The sequence below is a fragment of the Rissa tridactyla genome, chromosome 4 (assembly GCF_028500815.1).
Source record: "Rissa tridactyla isolate bRisTri1 chromosome 4, bRisTri1.patW.cur.20221130, whole genome shotgun sequence".
Classification (NCBI taxonomy): domain Eukaryota; kingdom Metazoa; phylum Chordata; class Aves; order Charadriiformes; family Laridae; genus Rissa; species Rissa tridactyla.
In genome coordinates this window covers 68,495,773-68,511,628 of record NC_071469.1, presented here as the reverse complement: position 1 = coordinate 68,511,628, position 15,856 = coordinate 68,495,773, and the positions used below count along the sequence as shown (strand labels likewise).

At 44.4% G+C, this 15,856-nt stretch overlaps 1 protein-coding gene across 1 annotated transcript in view; it reads left to right on the top strand.

Annotated features, from left to right (window-relative positions):
- The window catches only part of MDGA2 (MAM domain containing glycosylphosphatidylinositol anchor 2), a 365,679-nt gene that overhangs the window by 196,856 nt on the left and 152,967 nt on the right, over positions 1-15,856 (top strand). The window contains exon 6 of the mRNA XM_054201390.1: positions 13,867-14,136. Within this exon, the coding sequence (XP_054057365.1) occupies positions 13,867-14,136 (270 nt within the window). The remainder of the gene's footprint in view (positions 1-13,866; positions 14,137-15,856) is intronic.

Below are 15,856 nucleotides of genomic sequence, written 5' to 3'. Positions count from 1 at the left end.
AGGTGATCATGATTGAATTCTGCAACAAGAATTATTTCCCCCTTACACTTGTTGTGTTTATTTTGGGAGAAGGGTGTTTTGATACATTAGCAGGAATTGTTCTTCTGGAGTAATTTTGAAAGTAAACAAGCCTGAAAAATGATAAAGATTCACACTTTCTCATGAAGAACTTGATGACAACCTTCATCAAGGGCAAGATTAAGTATCTATAGTAATTACTGCAACAACTCATTCAAGACAATGACTGATGTGTTGATGACTCTGAGAACAAAACTTTTCTCATTTGGTATGACTTCATCTGATACAGAAGTTCTGCGGTAGAACTTCACCTGGTGTAACTTCTTAGAAGTTATATAAATTGTAAATCCAGAGTAATCCAGGATAAATCCAAAGTAATGAAAATCAGAACCCGAACCTGATGCTCTGTTTTGGTATAGAACTGTCCTAGCCTGTCCATCTGTTACTGGTTTAAAGCTGGAGGCGTGTGGTGGAGATGCCTATCAAATGGAAACAAAGTAGAGACAAACAGAAGTGTCTGTGAGGTGGCAAACGCACAAGATATTCCTTGTAATTAATGTTGTTACAAATGAATTTAAGTTCAGCTGCAAATTATGTGTTCATAATGTCAAATTGCTGGCAAATTTGGCTATTCTGCGTTTACCAGCTCTGTAAGCATAACTGCTGTGAGAAGTTCTTGTTGAACTCGGCCGTTAGTGGTGAGAGGTGACTAAGGGGAATAGCTGCGGCTTAGAGCAGCTGTGGGTTTCCATCCCCTTCCAGGAGTGATTTGGCGCACTGGTGTCAGGATTTTATGGCAGGATATGGGGACTGTTGCATGATTTTTCAGGCTGCCTTTCATTGATTGACTTGTGGGCACAGTTGGGAAGCTTTTTCCCTGCCGCGGCTGTGCACTCCAGTGTGGGTTGCTCAGGGAACATCAGCTGTCCGAGCAGCCAGCTGGGCTTTGTGAGGGTTGGTGGACTGTCTGCCTGCAGTGGTTTGCCATTCACCAGGGTCGATGGAGACGGGGAGCGCATAGGACGTCAGGGAAGCACCTTGGCTCCTGGCTGGCCCGGATTGATTGCTGCCCCGCGCTGATGCACAGCGGGACTTCTGCAAGCTGTAACGAGCCTTTGTCACACGTGGTGATGATTGGCAGATTGCGCTTGAGGAAGCGTGCTCAGCAGATATGAAAAAAACCCCATGTAACTATTACTGTGTGCCTGGAAATCCTTACTGCTCTTTCCGTATCCTGCCTGCTTTCTGCATCCAGGGCCACCGAGGTTCTCACAGTCAACAATCAAGTCACCCGTTGAACCTTTGAACCTTCTGCTTGACAATCGTCCCGCATTGTTAGAGAATATGGTGTCAGGGGCACATGAAGACTATTGTTTTCTTCTTTCTTTCTCTGAAACACTCTCAAGTCTCCCCCCCTTCCCCCACCAAGAGCTATAGGTGACCCAGGCAGGAACGTAGACACTTGTTTCTTGGAAAGTCTTGCACGTCCAGGTGCTTTTCTGCTACTATTTATGCCGGAGGGTCTCCCATACATCTCTATTCCTGTGCACACACCTGAGCTAATTTGAGGAACACCAGGCGTGTCTTCGGGTGCCTCCCGCCAGCTTGTCCCTGCCACCTTTTTATTTTCTGTGCTCACTCGTCTTGCTGATTATTTGATTGCGTGTCGTGGCATCACCAGAGTAACGATCCATTACTGTGCTAGAATCATGTCGAAGGAAACTTTCTGCGTACTTCTCCTTGAATAACTAGAGAGGTAATTAAGCTGATGCCATCAGATGAACATGTATTCATCAGTACGCTTTGGACATGATGCAGGCTTAAAGTGTTACACGTGGGTATAATTAGGTACACTCACACCCCCTTCATTCAACAGCAGTGTGTTAATTACATCTGTTCTGTGTGAGTCTGAAGCCTGAGCTGCACCATCACGTCTCTGTAGGTACTGTGGGAGTTAGAGTGCATTGGCATCATTTTTCAGACGCACAGATTTCTTTGTTCCAGTGCAGGCTAGTTTAAAATACAAAAAAACCCCAAAGTGGATGTTGTAATGAGAAGCTGAGATCATCTCGGCAGCATGTGACCACGCATATGCTGAAGCCCAAGCTGACAATTAGCAGTAATGTTGTACAGCAGCAGGTAGAGGCACTTGTTGAGCCCAGACCCACTTTTTATCTAAAGACGGCTATTACTCTGCAAATTTATTATCTAAATAGATGAGAAATTTGAAGGCAAGCAGAAACACTGTGAAGTGATTCACCTGCTAGCAGATTGCTGGAGAGTGGCAGGAACAGAAATAGAAGTCAAGATGTGAGGATGAACAGCAAAGGGATTAATTTTGCAGCTCTCGTTTGTTTTTAGTAGACTGAGTCCCTTTAAAATCAGCATGTAGAAGTTAATTTGAGTAAGTTAATGCAAGCAGGAGTTGTAAAAACCAAATGCAGCTGCTTTGCAACAAAATCAAGGGGTTATTCTGACAAGGAGGAGGAACCCTGACAATTTTCTCAGTGTATGTGCTTGAATCCACGCTGTTGGAAGAGGAGCATCTGCGAGGGTGGGTGTCATACTGAGTCATGATCTCCATACTTTCTGTCTATGTTACCTGGTTTTGTTGCCTCGCTATGTCCATGCTGTACCTAAGAAGAGATCAGATTCATCTGGTTTCTGGCTCCTACTCTACCTGTTAGGCTTTTCTTTGGGTTGCTACTGTCCCATCTCTTCCCCAAGGCCTCAGAGGGTTTGGTTCTTGCATGGTGCTCACATGTGTCTTTTCCCCATTCGTGTTTTCCACCTTCTTAGAGCTCTTAGTGTATTTGTATTCCTGAAATCAGTGATTATTTTTTTCTCCAAACAGTCCTTGCAGTTTGAAACTGCAAGAAGCACAAAGGACAGAGCTGGCATCAAAGGCTTTTGTGGTGAGGGGAGTACAGAGCTACAGGTTGTGTCTTCTCATAGGAGCAGCTCCCCGACATCTTTCTCATCTCATGTTCCCCCTGACAAGTGTTTTGGAATCGTCACCTTGATTCCTTTATTATACCTTCTCATCCTCTTGCCTTTTCTTTAGGAAGACCTTTGATAGGACCTCCCATAGTTTCCTTGTAGCCAGATTTGTGAGATGTGAATGATTAGTGAAAAATTGGCTGGACCTTTGGTTATGAAGGGTGGCATGATGTCCAATTTGTGGTCATTTGCTCATGTCATCCCTCAGGGCTCAAACATGGGAACAATACTGTACAACATAATTATTAATGACCAAAAGGATGGGACACAGTGGACTTTTGGAAAGTTCTCAAATACCCAGTATGGAGTAGTTGTCAATACAGGGGTCTTGACAGGCTGGAGAAGAGGACAGACAGGAGCCTCATGAAATTAGCCACATCCTGCCCCTGCAGAAGAACAACCACCCCATGTACCAGTACATGTTGGGACCAACTGGCTAGAAAGCAGCTTTGCAGAAGGGGAGCTGGGTTGCCCTACAGACAAGTTGAAAATTAGCCAGCAATGTGCTTGTCCCAAAAAGGCCAACAGCAAGCTGGGCTGTACTAGCAGGACTGCAGCCAGCAGGTCCAGAGCAGTGATCTTTCCCCTCTGTTCAGTGCTTGTGAGGCTGCATCGGACTGCTCTGTCCAGTTTGGGGCTCCCTAGAGTAAGCAAGACATGGATGGACTGGAGCAAGACCAGTGGAAGCCACAAAGATGGTCTGGAGCTAGAGCAGGTGACACGCGGGAGAGGCTGAAGGAGCTGGGTTTGCTTATCTTTGGGAAGATGCTCACACTTTGACTGGATGAGGCCTGAGCGACTGGATCGAATTGGCATTGCTTCTATCAGGGCTCTGACCAGAGGCCTCCAGAGATCCTTTCTGATGGAGATCATTCTACAGTTCTCTGATTAAAGCAAGCACATTAAAAGGCAAAACAGTGTTGTGGAAGCTATTGGCTGAATTCAGTATTATCTCCACTCCCCAGCATATCCTTTTCTATGTAAGGACTGATGAAAGTCCTGAAGACCTGTCTCCCTGCCTTAGCCTAGACTGTATAGTGGTCAGGAGGTGCTTCTTTTTGAAGATGCTTAGCAGGAACGAGTGCAGTCTCCTTTAGAAATACAGGGGTTATGTTATTCCAAGCGTAATTCTGCTCTGTATCAAATGTTAATTTTCAACAGATGATATAAAAACCTGTCACTGGTTTGCATGTGACTCACTATTTATTCATTAGAGCTGGGAAAGGGAACTTTAGATACAGCTAACTCTGACTCGCACATCTGAATGCCCAGATCTAGTAATAACATGAATGGATCCTTTTAAGAGTGTTATCGTTTCAAAGTGTCATAGAAAAGGCATAATATTTACCCATAAAACCATTGAAAGTCTGGCCTTCTTATAATATCTCTTCTAATATGATTGAGTAAAAGCAGCTAAAACTTTTATCTTGATCTACAGAGCATTTCTGGTGGCACAGATTAATTTGTAAATGTATTTTGTTTTCTGTATTAGCAGCCAGTTGAGGCTGCTTAGTGCAGGTGATCATTAATACATAACATTGAGGCTGATTTTTAGCAGCCTCCAACACAGAAATAATCCACAACAGTAACTTTTACCAAGAAAGATGAGTATTTCAATATGTGATATTTCAGCTGCGTGACATAGTTCCTTTAAATCACAGCTGAGGCTGGTGTTCTGTCTGGGGCATGTGGTGGGAAACAAATTGAAAAAGCCTTAATTTGCTTTTAATCCCTCCATTAAGCAGTAGTTTGTCATGATAATTTTGCTTTGTGTCCCTTCATTCAGACAGTACAGTGTTAAGAGAATTATCTCATTTTGAAAAAAAATATTTCTCTTGGCATCTCCTGGCTTTCTAAGGGAGGCGACAGTGAGATGTGATCCCGCACTAAAGAGGCTTGAAATCCTCAGATAAAAAATACAGCCAGCTGTATGCTCAGAGCTGAGTACTGAAGGTGGGTGGTTTTAATGCTGTAGCAAAAAGGAATAATAGAAAATAAAGCCGGGAAGGACCCCAAGAGGTCGTCTAGTCCTATTCTTCATGTCAGAACGCACTAGAGCTAAACCTTGTCCTACCGATGTCCGTTTAACCTGGCTGCCGGCAGCAGAGGTACCGTATCACTGGCAGGCAGTCTGGCCCACCGCATGGTCCTGTCTGCCATGGCATGAAGAAGAGATTATCCTCTTCCTCTTTGCAGCAACATTTCATGTATTTGAAGATGGTTATCTTGTCCCATCTCTTCTGTTGGATAACAAACCTAGCTTCTTTATTTTTGCCTGTGGGTCACGTCATCTCTACCTCACGCTGTTCCTGTTGATCTCTTCTGCCCACCTCCTTGGTGAAGTTTAGTGCCTCAGGGTATGTAGAGTACTCCACAGCCCCCCCAGCCTCATGAGCCTGGGGTTCAACGCAGGGCTTGTTCCATACATTCCCCAACAAAGTTCTTGTTTATGCATCCCTGTGTGATAACTCCCTTTTACCAGGCACGTGTTGCTAATGTGTGTGCTGTGTCCAGATTGCCATCTGCATAACGCTGAGGGTCCTTTCCCTGCAGCTCCTCCTTAGCCAGTCATTCCTAATCTGCTAATTGCGTGGGCGACTGTTGCTGTTGCAAGATAGGATTTGTCTCGCCTAACTAGCAGTCGGAAAGCCGGGGTGTCTGCAGTACCCTGGTTGTTCAGGGAGCACTGTTCTCGGTGGAGAGAGATGGCTCCGATGAGCAATTCATCCCATCTATTTTTGGAGAGCAGGAATTGTGCTCTCGGGGTGCTTGTATGTCATTGAGATACATGACCTGGGATTGCCTGCCTGACTTTTGGGAGGTTGAAATTAGCCGAGATGAATTTAAGCCTACATGTACAACCGTGCGTCTAAATATAGTGACGAAGGGGACAGTTTCATGATTGGGTTTAGCTCTGCTGCTAAAGGGAGGATCCTGCCTTCCCTTCGTACCCTCTTGATAAAATGTCCACAGAATGAATAGTTCATACAGCGTGGGAGCTGGGAGCTATTGTAGTCGTCTCCAGAGCGTAACCACCGAGGAAGTGCTCTGAATAGCAAACGTATCCGCCTCCCTTCCTCCCTGTTGGAGCTATCAATGCCACATCTGTGCCTCCACGGCAGCACCAGCAAAGTGCGAGTCATCAAAGTGCTGCTGCTGCGGGATGAAAAGCAGCCAGGCACATCGGGAATAAAGAGATGAGTCATCAAAGCTGCGTCCCCATTGGTTAAAAAACAGAGGATTTCAGAAAAAGTTGGAAGAGGAAAAAAAAAAAAAAGGCTATTGAGAATAGAGGGAGAGAGCGGGGAGCGGGCTACGGTTACCTGGGCTGGCGCTCCGGGCTTCTTCACATGTATGTGAACATGTAGTGATGGAGGCCAGCTGAAAATAGACCTTGTTAAATATAATCTCATTCTTTGCTTATTTCTTTCCTGTAACTCCCCTCTCTGCTTCTCCTGTAACCTCACAATTTTCCATTCTTGATAGTACGCCTGGACAAAATGATCTTGTACTTTACCCAACTTTTAAGCCTCTTTATTTTGATGGCAGGCTTAAGGGAAAATGAAAAATATGAGGGTTTGGTTTTTTAATCTCTGCCCAGGTAGCATATTCAAATTGAGCAGTGACTGCTGGTACGTGGCGGGGGGGGACATGCACCCCAGTCCGAGGTTAAGGCACGCAGACTACCGGGCGGCTCTGGCAATCGCGGGGGGCAGTCAGGAGGTTACGGTGCCTTCAGTAGCAGCAGGGAGGGTAAAGCAGAGAGAGGATGGGTGTATAAAAGTGATTTTCATTGGTCTTCGGTTTGGGGTTGGGGTTTTTTTGAGGGTGTGGGTGTTGTTTGTTATTTTTAAGGACTGTTGATGAAAAGAAAGGACCTCCTATATCGCAGCGTGCTGTGGCGGTGTGGTCAAAAAAAAGTTTATTTTTACCCTGTAATTCAAAATCTGGCTCTCAGCTGGGAATTATAATCTATTCTTTTTTGAACTTTACTGAGTAAATAAGTACAGAAATGATGCTCCCAGCCCAACAGGGACCTCAAAAGTTCTCTCTGTTTGCTCTGACTTGAAAGGAACTATTCATAATGTGTATCATTAGGAGTATACGCACTGTATTCCTGCAATAAATCAGGGCTGTAAATTAAACGGATGCATACACGCACACATAAATATGAAAGTGTAATTCAATTGTGTTCTATTACTTCGCTTCTGCATATAAAATAATTCACAAAACTGGATGAAATAATGTACTTACATTTGAATTCATCATAGATGAGCGAGTCGCCAAGGACATGACTTTCTACCTCTGCTTTGATATTGCTATTAAAGTATTAGTTTTCTTTTGCATTTCCAGTAATCCCTAAAGCCAATTGTGACATTTTCTCAATTCCATATACCTGGTCTAAATACGTATATTTGTCTCACTGTAATTATAACACACGTTGGTGTCAGATTTTTCCTGCGCGCTACATCAGTGACAGATATCTTTCTCCTCCCAGTGTAGTGTTTGTCTCGGACACCCATCCCAGGCAGCAGGAGAGACTCTACTTCTTTCAAGTTCAGTGGACATCTGTATCGCATCATTGATTAGAAGATGTTTCCAGTCTCCCTGCCGATGATCCCGTGGCAGCTCCGTTTAAACTGGAAGCACCTTGTTGTAGAGCTAGGTTATTATGTTGAATGTACTTGGTAAACTGGTATTGTTAAATGTGTGTCTTAAGCGTGTTAATGATGACTTAATGACTACTAGCTTGGTGCTGGGGCTGAGAAACTTTTGCCCCAGTCATTAATCAAAACCAGTGTGTTGTTTTATTACTGGTTGGTTGTGGCAGGGGAGGTTTAGATTAGATATTAGGAAGAATTACTTTACTGAAAGAGTGGTCAGGCACTGGAACAGCCTGCCCAGGGAGGTGGTTGAGTCACCATCCCTAGAGGTATTGAAGAAATGTGTAGATTTGGCACTTCAGGGCATGCTCTAGTGGCAGAGATTGTAGGGTTTTTTTTGTGTTTGTATGGTTGGACTCAATGATCTCAAAGGTCCCTTCCAACCATGCAGATTCTATGATTCTACTCTGTGCGGCTTGGGATATATTATAGACGCATTTTATAATTAATCTCCATCTGTATGTCATCGGCGCCTAACTTGTCTTGTGTGCACACGTTAAGATTAGGTAAAAAAACTTGATGCAGTTCTGATTTAAATTCTCCGTAGTGACTTGACTAGCAGGACCGTGTGTTGTGACCTGCTGTACTTCCAATAGCACTTTGTCGTGAGTTCACAGCCAGGCTCTGCTGCCCTGTGAAATACACTGGGTGCAGAGGCAATACTTGCACACGAAAGCCTCTGAATTGAAGTCCCTTTAAAAAGGCTGCAGCTGCAATATGAATGGGGACCTGAACAGTTTCCCTCGCCATGAGTAGTGCCTTGTTCTTCGCGGGGGCGAGCTCGCAGTGGCACTGCGGCTGTCTTTGTCCCCTGGCAAACCAACCATGACTTCGAAATGTGGGACTGGCGCTCAGAAACCCCTACTTCTAAAGGGCAGTAAAGATGCAGAGCTCTTTTGAACACTGAGCCGTTCTCATTACGATGTCCAAATACGATGTTTGGAAAGCTTGTTCCATGCGCTCACCCGTGGAAATATTTACCAAAGCTTGCTATTGTTTGATAATGGATTTTATTATTCCTATCAGAGAGTTGAAAGAAAGTTTCCGCTGGGCAGGTTGCCTGGAGGAGTCTCTGCCAGTGCCGGGGCGAAGGTTCTGGCTGGGAGATGCTTTGCTTGCCAGACCTGGATGGCCCAGCATTCGTCTTGTTAATCCTGATGGCTGATAGTCATCTACGAGAGACCTCAGCCGGGGCGAAGCTTCAGAATTGGCTTTGGGGGGGATAATGCACTCCATTTAGTATTGACTCCTTTTGGCAGGGATATTTTTGTTGCATTAGGGATTCTGTATAAATTTGTAAGATTTCATAATGAGAACCTCCTGTGTCTGCATCAGTTTTGTTGGCTCTGATGCTTAACTTTCCGGGACTGAACATAACTTAAAACTAGAAAATCTATCATTCTTCAACTCTGGGTGAAATCGAGGATATCAGTCCTGTGTCTGCGTGTGTGCGTGTCAGTGTGTCTCCGTGACCCGAACCGTGACCCAGGGTTTTATGGTGTGAGCAGATAGAACTCTGGGGCTAAAATTTTAAAACTTTCAGACTATTTAGTTGACAAAATGCAGACTATTTTGTTTAGAGAGGAGTTGAATAAGAAGGAAGACAGCAGAAATAAATAAATGATGTAATGCAAGATTAAACCAAATCCAGAAGAATATAGCAATAAAAAATAATAATACAATATATCTCTGAATTAAACCTTTCCATGGAATTTTGTGGGATCTCTGCAAGTTTTAAGCAAAAACTGAGGCAGCAGCTGTTTAGAAGAGGAAAATTCTGGGCTGGTGCAGTTGTGCATCTTTTCTTTTGATTGCACATCTACCTGCTGAGTTCTGGGGGCTTTGAAGCACTTTGATTTTAAAGCACTTTTCATGTAAGAAGAGCCCTGCGTAACCACGGCCACCAGCAAAGCACCTGGCTTGGGGAAATTAAATTTCGTAAAAATTAAATAATAAAATCAAGATGGGAGGCATAAATTGCTCGCTTACGGTCACTGCAATATGTGTCTTTTCGAATGATCTCAGTTGGGACCACGTGAAAGCTTGTTTGTGAGGATGTGAGGGACTTCAGGTTGCCTTTCTGTGCCTTTCAGAAACCGAACAGGCAGAACATCCGTGCTGGCTCCAGCCTTGTTTTGGGAAAGCAGGCTGGGCCATAGAAGTGGAAGGGAGCTTGGCTCACACTTGTATTTCTGCTCCCATGGTTGGTTTGGATGCCGTTGGGGGAAAACACTTGTATCTTGGAGGCTGACGCCTGACTCCTCAAAGCGATTATACGGAATAAAGGCAAAACCAGCGCATTTCAGACTTGTACCAGGAATACACAATTGCATGTACTGGCTTTTACACTAGTGTCATTTTAGTAAGAGTCAGATCTTTTGGAGAACTCTTTATCTCCTCTTCCTTCTGACTCAATTCCATCATTTCCTGCTCTCTAAACAACTATCACAGCTTGAGCTGCTGGGGCTGCATCGTGGGTCTCCTACTTGGGGTTCAGTCATGCTAGATGCTGTACAAATGGAAAGGATGTATAAACACATGTGTTGACCTTTTGGATTAGATCTCATGTCTGTCCTTACCGAGAGCCAGCAGGAGAAAATTCAGAAGAGCGCACAAAAACTCTGCAGTAGACGGGTATGTGATAGTCTGCCCTCCCAGTCCAGAAAAAGACACCATTTTATGCCCCAAAGCATGATCCTTCAACAGTATTTTGGTATAATTATCAACTATTATAATTCCTCTGGATCATCTTGTCATCTTTATAAATGCCTACTCCATTTTTTAATCATGCTGGACCCCCAAAAAAATGTGTGGCGATGAATTACACAGTTGAGATTTATGCTGTATGTGGTGTTTTGCCCCAAAAGTTTACAAATAAATGAAAGAGAGAAGAAATCCATTTGAGAGAGAGGATTAGGCCAAAATTTCAGTTTTCTGAAATTGCAAGGAACTAAGAGGATTTGCGAAATGCTGGGATCAATGCGAGGTTGGCACATGTATATTGTTAAAAACGGCACTTTCTGCCCATTCCCGTCTGTAGGCTCCCGATGCATTTGTAAATCCTCATCCTAAAGGTAGGATCGATGTCGCCCATCTTCTGCCATCTACGTCTTACCTGTCCAGATTAAGCTAATCTTTGGGCTCTGTCAACAGAGAGACGGATACCACAGGGGAAGATTCTTGCAAGAAGATAGCTCAAGGTAGATAAGAGGAGTCGCCTTTTGGCACTAGGTCTTGCTGTCATTGAAACTAGAACAGGGGGAGATCTCACATGATAGTGAGCTCCGTTCCCCTGGCTCAGACAAGAGCTAGTCCTAAACTTTTTGTCTACAAGATATTTGCTCAGAAAATCTGGGAGAGAGAGAGAGATTCTGTAGCAACCTTGAGCAACCCAGTCCACGGCTCGCTGTCCCTACTTTCACATGGATAGGACGAGAGGAAACATCCTTGAGTTGCGCCAGGGGAAGTTTGGATTGGATATGAGGAAACTTTTCTACACCGAAAGTGTTGTCAAGCATTGGAAACAGGCTGCCCAGGGCAGTGGTGGAATCGCCATCCCTGGAGGTATTTAAAAGACAGGTTGTACCATCAAGCCAAAAAGAAGAGGTTCTGTGTTAGTGGTGCATTGCTATACGGTGCAGATTTTGTTATAGGGTTTCACGCAGAGAAATATCAAAATAATAGCTCGTTGCTGTGGATTCATGTTCTATATACCATGCTAAATACCATACCAAATACCATATAACAGGTATTTGACCCTTTGTATGCTAGGCTGAGTTTCATTTGCTGGAAACCTTAACGTTGCTTCTGAATTTCTTAATATTCGCTGGTTTAAATCAGGCTTTTGATGGTAGTAGTTGAGTGTACCGCTGAATTTCTGTTTGTGTTTGTCTAGTGGGATAGGTTGTAGTTAAGTGAAATGTGTGGTGTAAGCAAAGAGAAATTGCTGTACGCAAACCATAATTTTCATGTACTTACTGTTTTGAGTGCTGTGATGAAAGGGATGTATCACAGCATTTTTATCACATCGGCTGCTATCTTTGTCTCTCTACCTGAAGGATGGCGAAGGCCCCCCTTTCATCTGGAGGATTATGAGGCCATTATGGTAAACAACACCACCAGGTTGGGTTGACATTGTTGGAGCTTTCATCTTTTGTTCTAAGTTTTGAAGCATTATTTGTGGTTCTCTTGTTCCCTGTCTCATGACTTGATGATTAGTGAGAGCAGAGAGCAGCTCCTTGCTAGAGTTTTTCAGTAAAAATCATTAAACTCAGGAGGGAGGGAGAGGGAAAGAGGAGCCAGCTGAGTGCTACCCCCTGCTCGGTGGTGACCCTGTAGGTCTGGAGCTCAGTTCTAGTTGCACGGCAGGTACCTGGATCCCTGCTTCTGCCGCCTTCACCCAAGCAAAATCTTCCTAAGCATGGAACATGACATACTGCCGGGTTTCATACCTCTAGCCCCAAACCAGGGGCCCATCAGCTGATGGATGCATCAACTGATGAAAGAATATGAGGTCAGAGGACGCAAGCAAAGAGACACTGACGCGGTTAGTGGGCAGTGCCAACTTGTTTCTATCTGTATTTTTAGCCCTGCATCCAGTTTCTTCACCTTCAAGTTGGTCACGTGAACCCAGGAATTTATACTGGGAAGTATCTGCAGGGTCCCAAGCTGGGAGGAGCTGGAAGAGGAGGTTTTGCTTGTAAACCTCTGCTCTCCTGCTCTCTTGAAGTGTTTCCCCAGCTGGGGGTTGCCTCTTCTCTCTGTGCTAGGACAGGTATAAATGAAGTGCTTCCCATTTGTGTGCTCCATGTTCTGAATGCAGAGAAAGCTAATTCCTCTTGGGTGAACTCCAAATAAAGAAAACTCTTGTTTTATAGCTGACTCTTGTATTTGCCTTTAGTGATTAGTGTGTATTCGTTTAATATTGAAATAAGATTCATATATAAAGCAGAACACACAAGAATATATCTCTGTAATAATGAGGACAGTGATACGATTTGGGGATGTAACGTTTTTATTTCCTCTCATTTTTTATTTTCTGGTATTCTTTGGCCAGAATTTCAATCCTTCACCTTTATGCCCGTGTTTATTTAGTATTGCTGCTTTCTCTGTACTAGCAATATGTATTTATTTATTGGCTCATTGCTTATGTGGTTTAGGGTATGCCTTCAAGCAAAATCTGAATCCAGCAAGGGTGGATCCCTCAATGTAAATGACAGGGGATGTCACAGCTCAGATTACGATTTTAAATTTCAGCATGTAAAATGAATTGCCCTGCCCTGTCCCTTCGTACCGAGCATTTCTTTTGCTCGTCTTATATCATATGCAAATATTTCATGGAAAAGAAGAGGCAAGAAGAGAGAATGAAATTTAATCACTCACTTCTCCTTTCTGAGAGCAGCGTGATCTTTCCATTAGCCTGTGCTGCAACGTATTTTGGCCGGTTTGGTGGTCCTGGACAAAGAACGCCCCTGCAGCTGGTCATTGGGTATTGTAGGGACAATATCCTCCAGGTCTGCACCTCTCTGTGTGTCTGTGAGGAGATGGAGCTGTGGCCACGCTCTTGCTGGTGCTGTGAGCTGCAGGTTGCACAGCCCGTACAAGGAAAAAAGCATCTGTGCTGGATTCTTCAGTTTCTCACTGTGCAAGGAGATGTTGGCCCAAGGGAGGTGACTCTTCCTGATCCGACAGACCCAATTCAAACTCTACACATTCATCTCAGTTGGCAGCCAAGTCCCAAGGAGTTCAGCGGGGAGGCGGGTGGATTAAGAGGGCTGGTTTTCAATGGGTAGGATCTGACTTGAAGGGAACAACATGCTTTCCATGCCAAATAAGAAGATTGTTACTAATTCCTTTCTTCCAGGGTTTAAAATCCAGCGTGCTGGCACCTGTCCCATACATTATATATTACTTCCCGAGCACAGCCGCAGGGCTGTCCATACATAAATCCTCAGCTGCAGTTTGACAGCAAGGGGAAAGATGATGAGGGAGCAGGATGAGAAACGTGGTGTCGGGGGGGCATCAGGATGGGGAGCACCCTTCCCAGAGGGCACGTAGTCACGCAAAGAGCACTGTAGATGACCTGCTTTTGCTGATCTCAGTTGGCTTGAGCGTGGTTGTCAGGACTGAGCAACACCACAGACGTAGTCCCGCTACACCTTTCTCGTCCTCTTGTGTTTTGCAGCATCCCCTTCAATTAAGCTTCTTGTGGATGACCCGATAGTGGTGAACCCTGGAGAAGCGATCACCTTAGTCTGTGTGACGACAGGAGGGGAGCCAGCCCCCAGCCTGACGTGGGTGAGGTCTGCCGGCATCCTGCCCGAGAAGACAGTCCTGAATGGTGGCACTTTAACGATACCTGCCATCACGTCAGAAGATGCTGGCACGTACAGTTGCATCGCCAATAACAACGTTGGGAACCCTGCAAAAAAGTCCACCAACATCATCGTAAGAGGTAAGTTGAGCTGGCAAACTACTGAACTTTATCTTGGCAGTTTAACTGAATCCTAATCTGACAGGGTCGCAGTGTTCACATAGTGGTGTCCCATGTTTCCAAGTGTATTTCTGGTCATTTCTAATAATGTATGAGATTAATTAGTGGTGGCTTCAAATAGCCAGTGGCTCTTGTGCTGGGGTCAAGCCCCTTAGCTGGAACAAGAGTGATGCGGTGCCACTTTGTGTTTTGAAGATGCAGCAGTTCTCCCATCCAAACTGGAGACAAACGATCGCCAAAGGACACCGCGTCTTCTGGGCATTGCCTGTGCTGATGCCCTGCACCCACTGTCTCGGCAGTGAATGCATCCTGAGCTCCTGGAGGTGTCATTACCTACTCCACCCTTTTCTTCCTCCTCGTCAGCTGAACGTGTTATTGAAATTAAGGCTGTTGTGCATGCTGTGAATCTGCTGCCATCAGACAACTGCTCCCTGGGTAGGAGCTTTAGATTAGTACCTATGCTTTAATTATACTAAATAGCAGGATGAATGTCTGTCTTAGATAAAAGTAAGAGAAGAGTGCTTGCAGAACAATTACTGCCAGGTGGAGAGAAACTCTCCCCGGTTGTTTATCGCTTTCTGGATAACCCCAGGGACATGGCCACTTGGTTTGAAGGAGGAGTTCGATTGGCTGATAGGCATCATCAGAGTGGATTAATCTACCTGAACCAAACAGTTCATCTGAAACTAATTTTCTATAATCTAATCTGCGAATGGTAGTGAAACATAAACTCCCACGCTACGGGAACTTTAAATAATAGCATGTGATTAATCATACTCGGGAGAAACTGCTGTATAAAGAGCCAGTGGTGTGAATATTTTATGAGAGCCATAACCCCTGTTCACTTCTTATTGCCCAACATATCATACTCTTCAGTAGGATGAGGAATTAGAAGCTATTTCTGTCCTGGGGGTCAGGGAGAGAGCACTGCATCAGCCCAGGTCTGCAGGAGTTGATCAAGAGATGTCCACAGATTTATTTGTGATATTGTATTTCCATTTGCATTTTTGACATTTGGCTTAGGGGTTTCCTTGTCAAGAGGCAAAAGCAGTCTTGTTTCAGGAACATCGCATCGACATTAATTTGCTGCGATTTACAATGGGTGATGAGGTTGTGAAGGGGAGATGTGAGTGAAACACGCACTCGGAATAAGCAAAGGGAGAGGAAAGGCTTTGTGCGAAAAGAAATCTCGATATTTTAATTGACCCAGCAGACAGCACCAGAGAGCCCAGAGGAAGCCACAGCCCCTAGCTCCCTGCAGATAAAAATTTCATGAGTCATCGTGTAATAATAATATGCCCTCACATTTTTATTTATAGAAGACCGTGCCTATGAGATGCCTAGGAGCTGCAAGATGTTGAACAAATTATCATTACAGTGTTTGAGGTGGCTTTTTTCTTTTTTCCTCTCTGCTGCGTGGCCCTGTTACTTCTGAGAAGGGACTGCAACGAGGAACAACCCATTCAATAAATGAAGCATGGCTGCCTTCTAGCCCCAGAGCGTTGCTGCCTGCTATGATTTTCCCCTTATTATTTCTGTTAAAGGGGAAGAGATGTCCTTTAGGAAAAAAAAAAATCTTTATTCCGATCTTGGTTGATTTATCTTTACTAAAAGCAATGCTGAGTTGAGGAGTGAAATATGAGATGAATTCGTATCAGAGTTTTGATTTTATTTTGTGTAT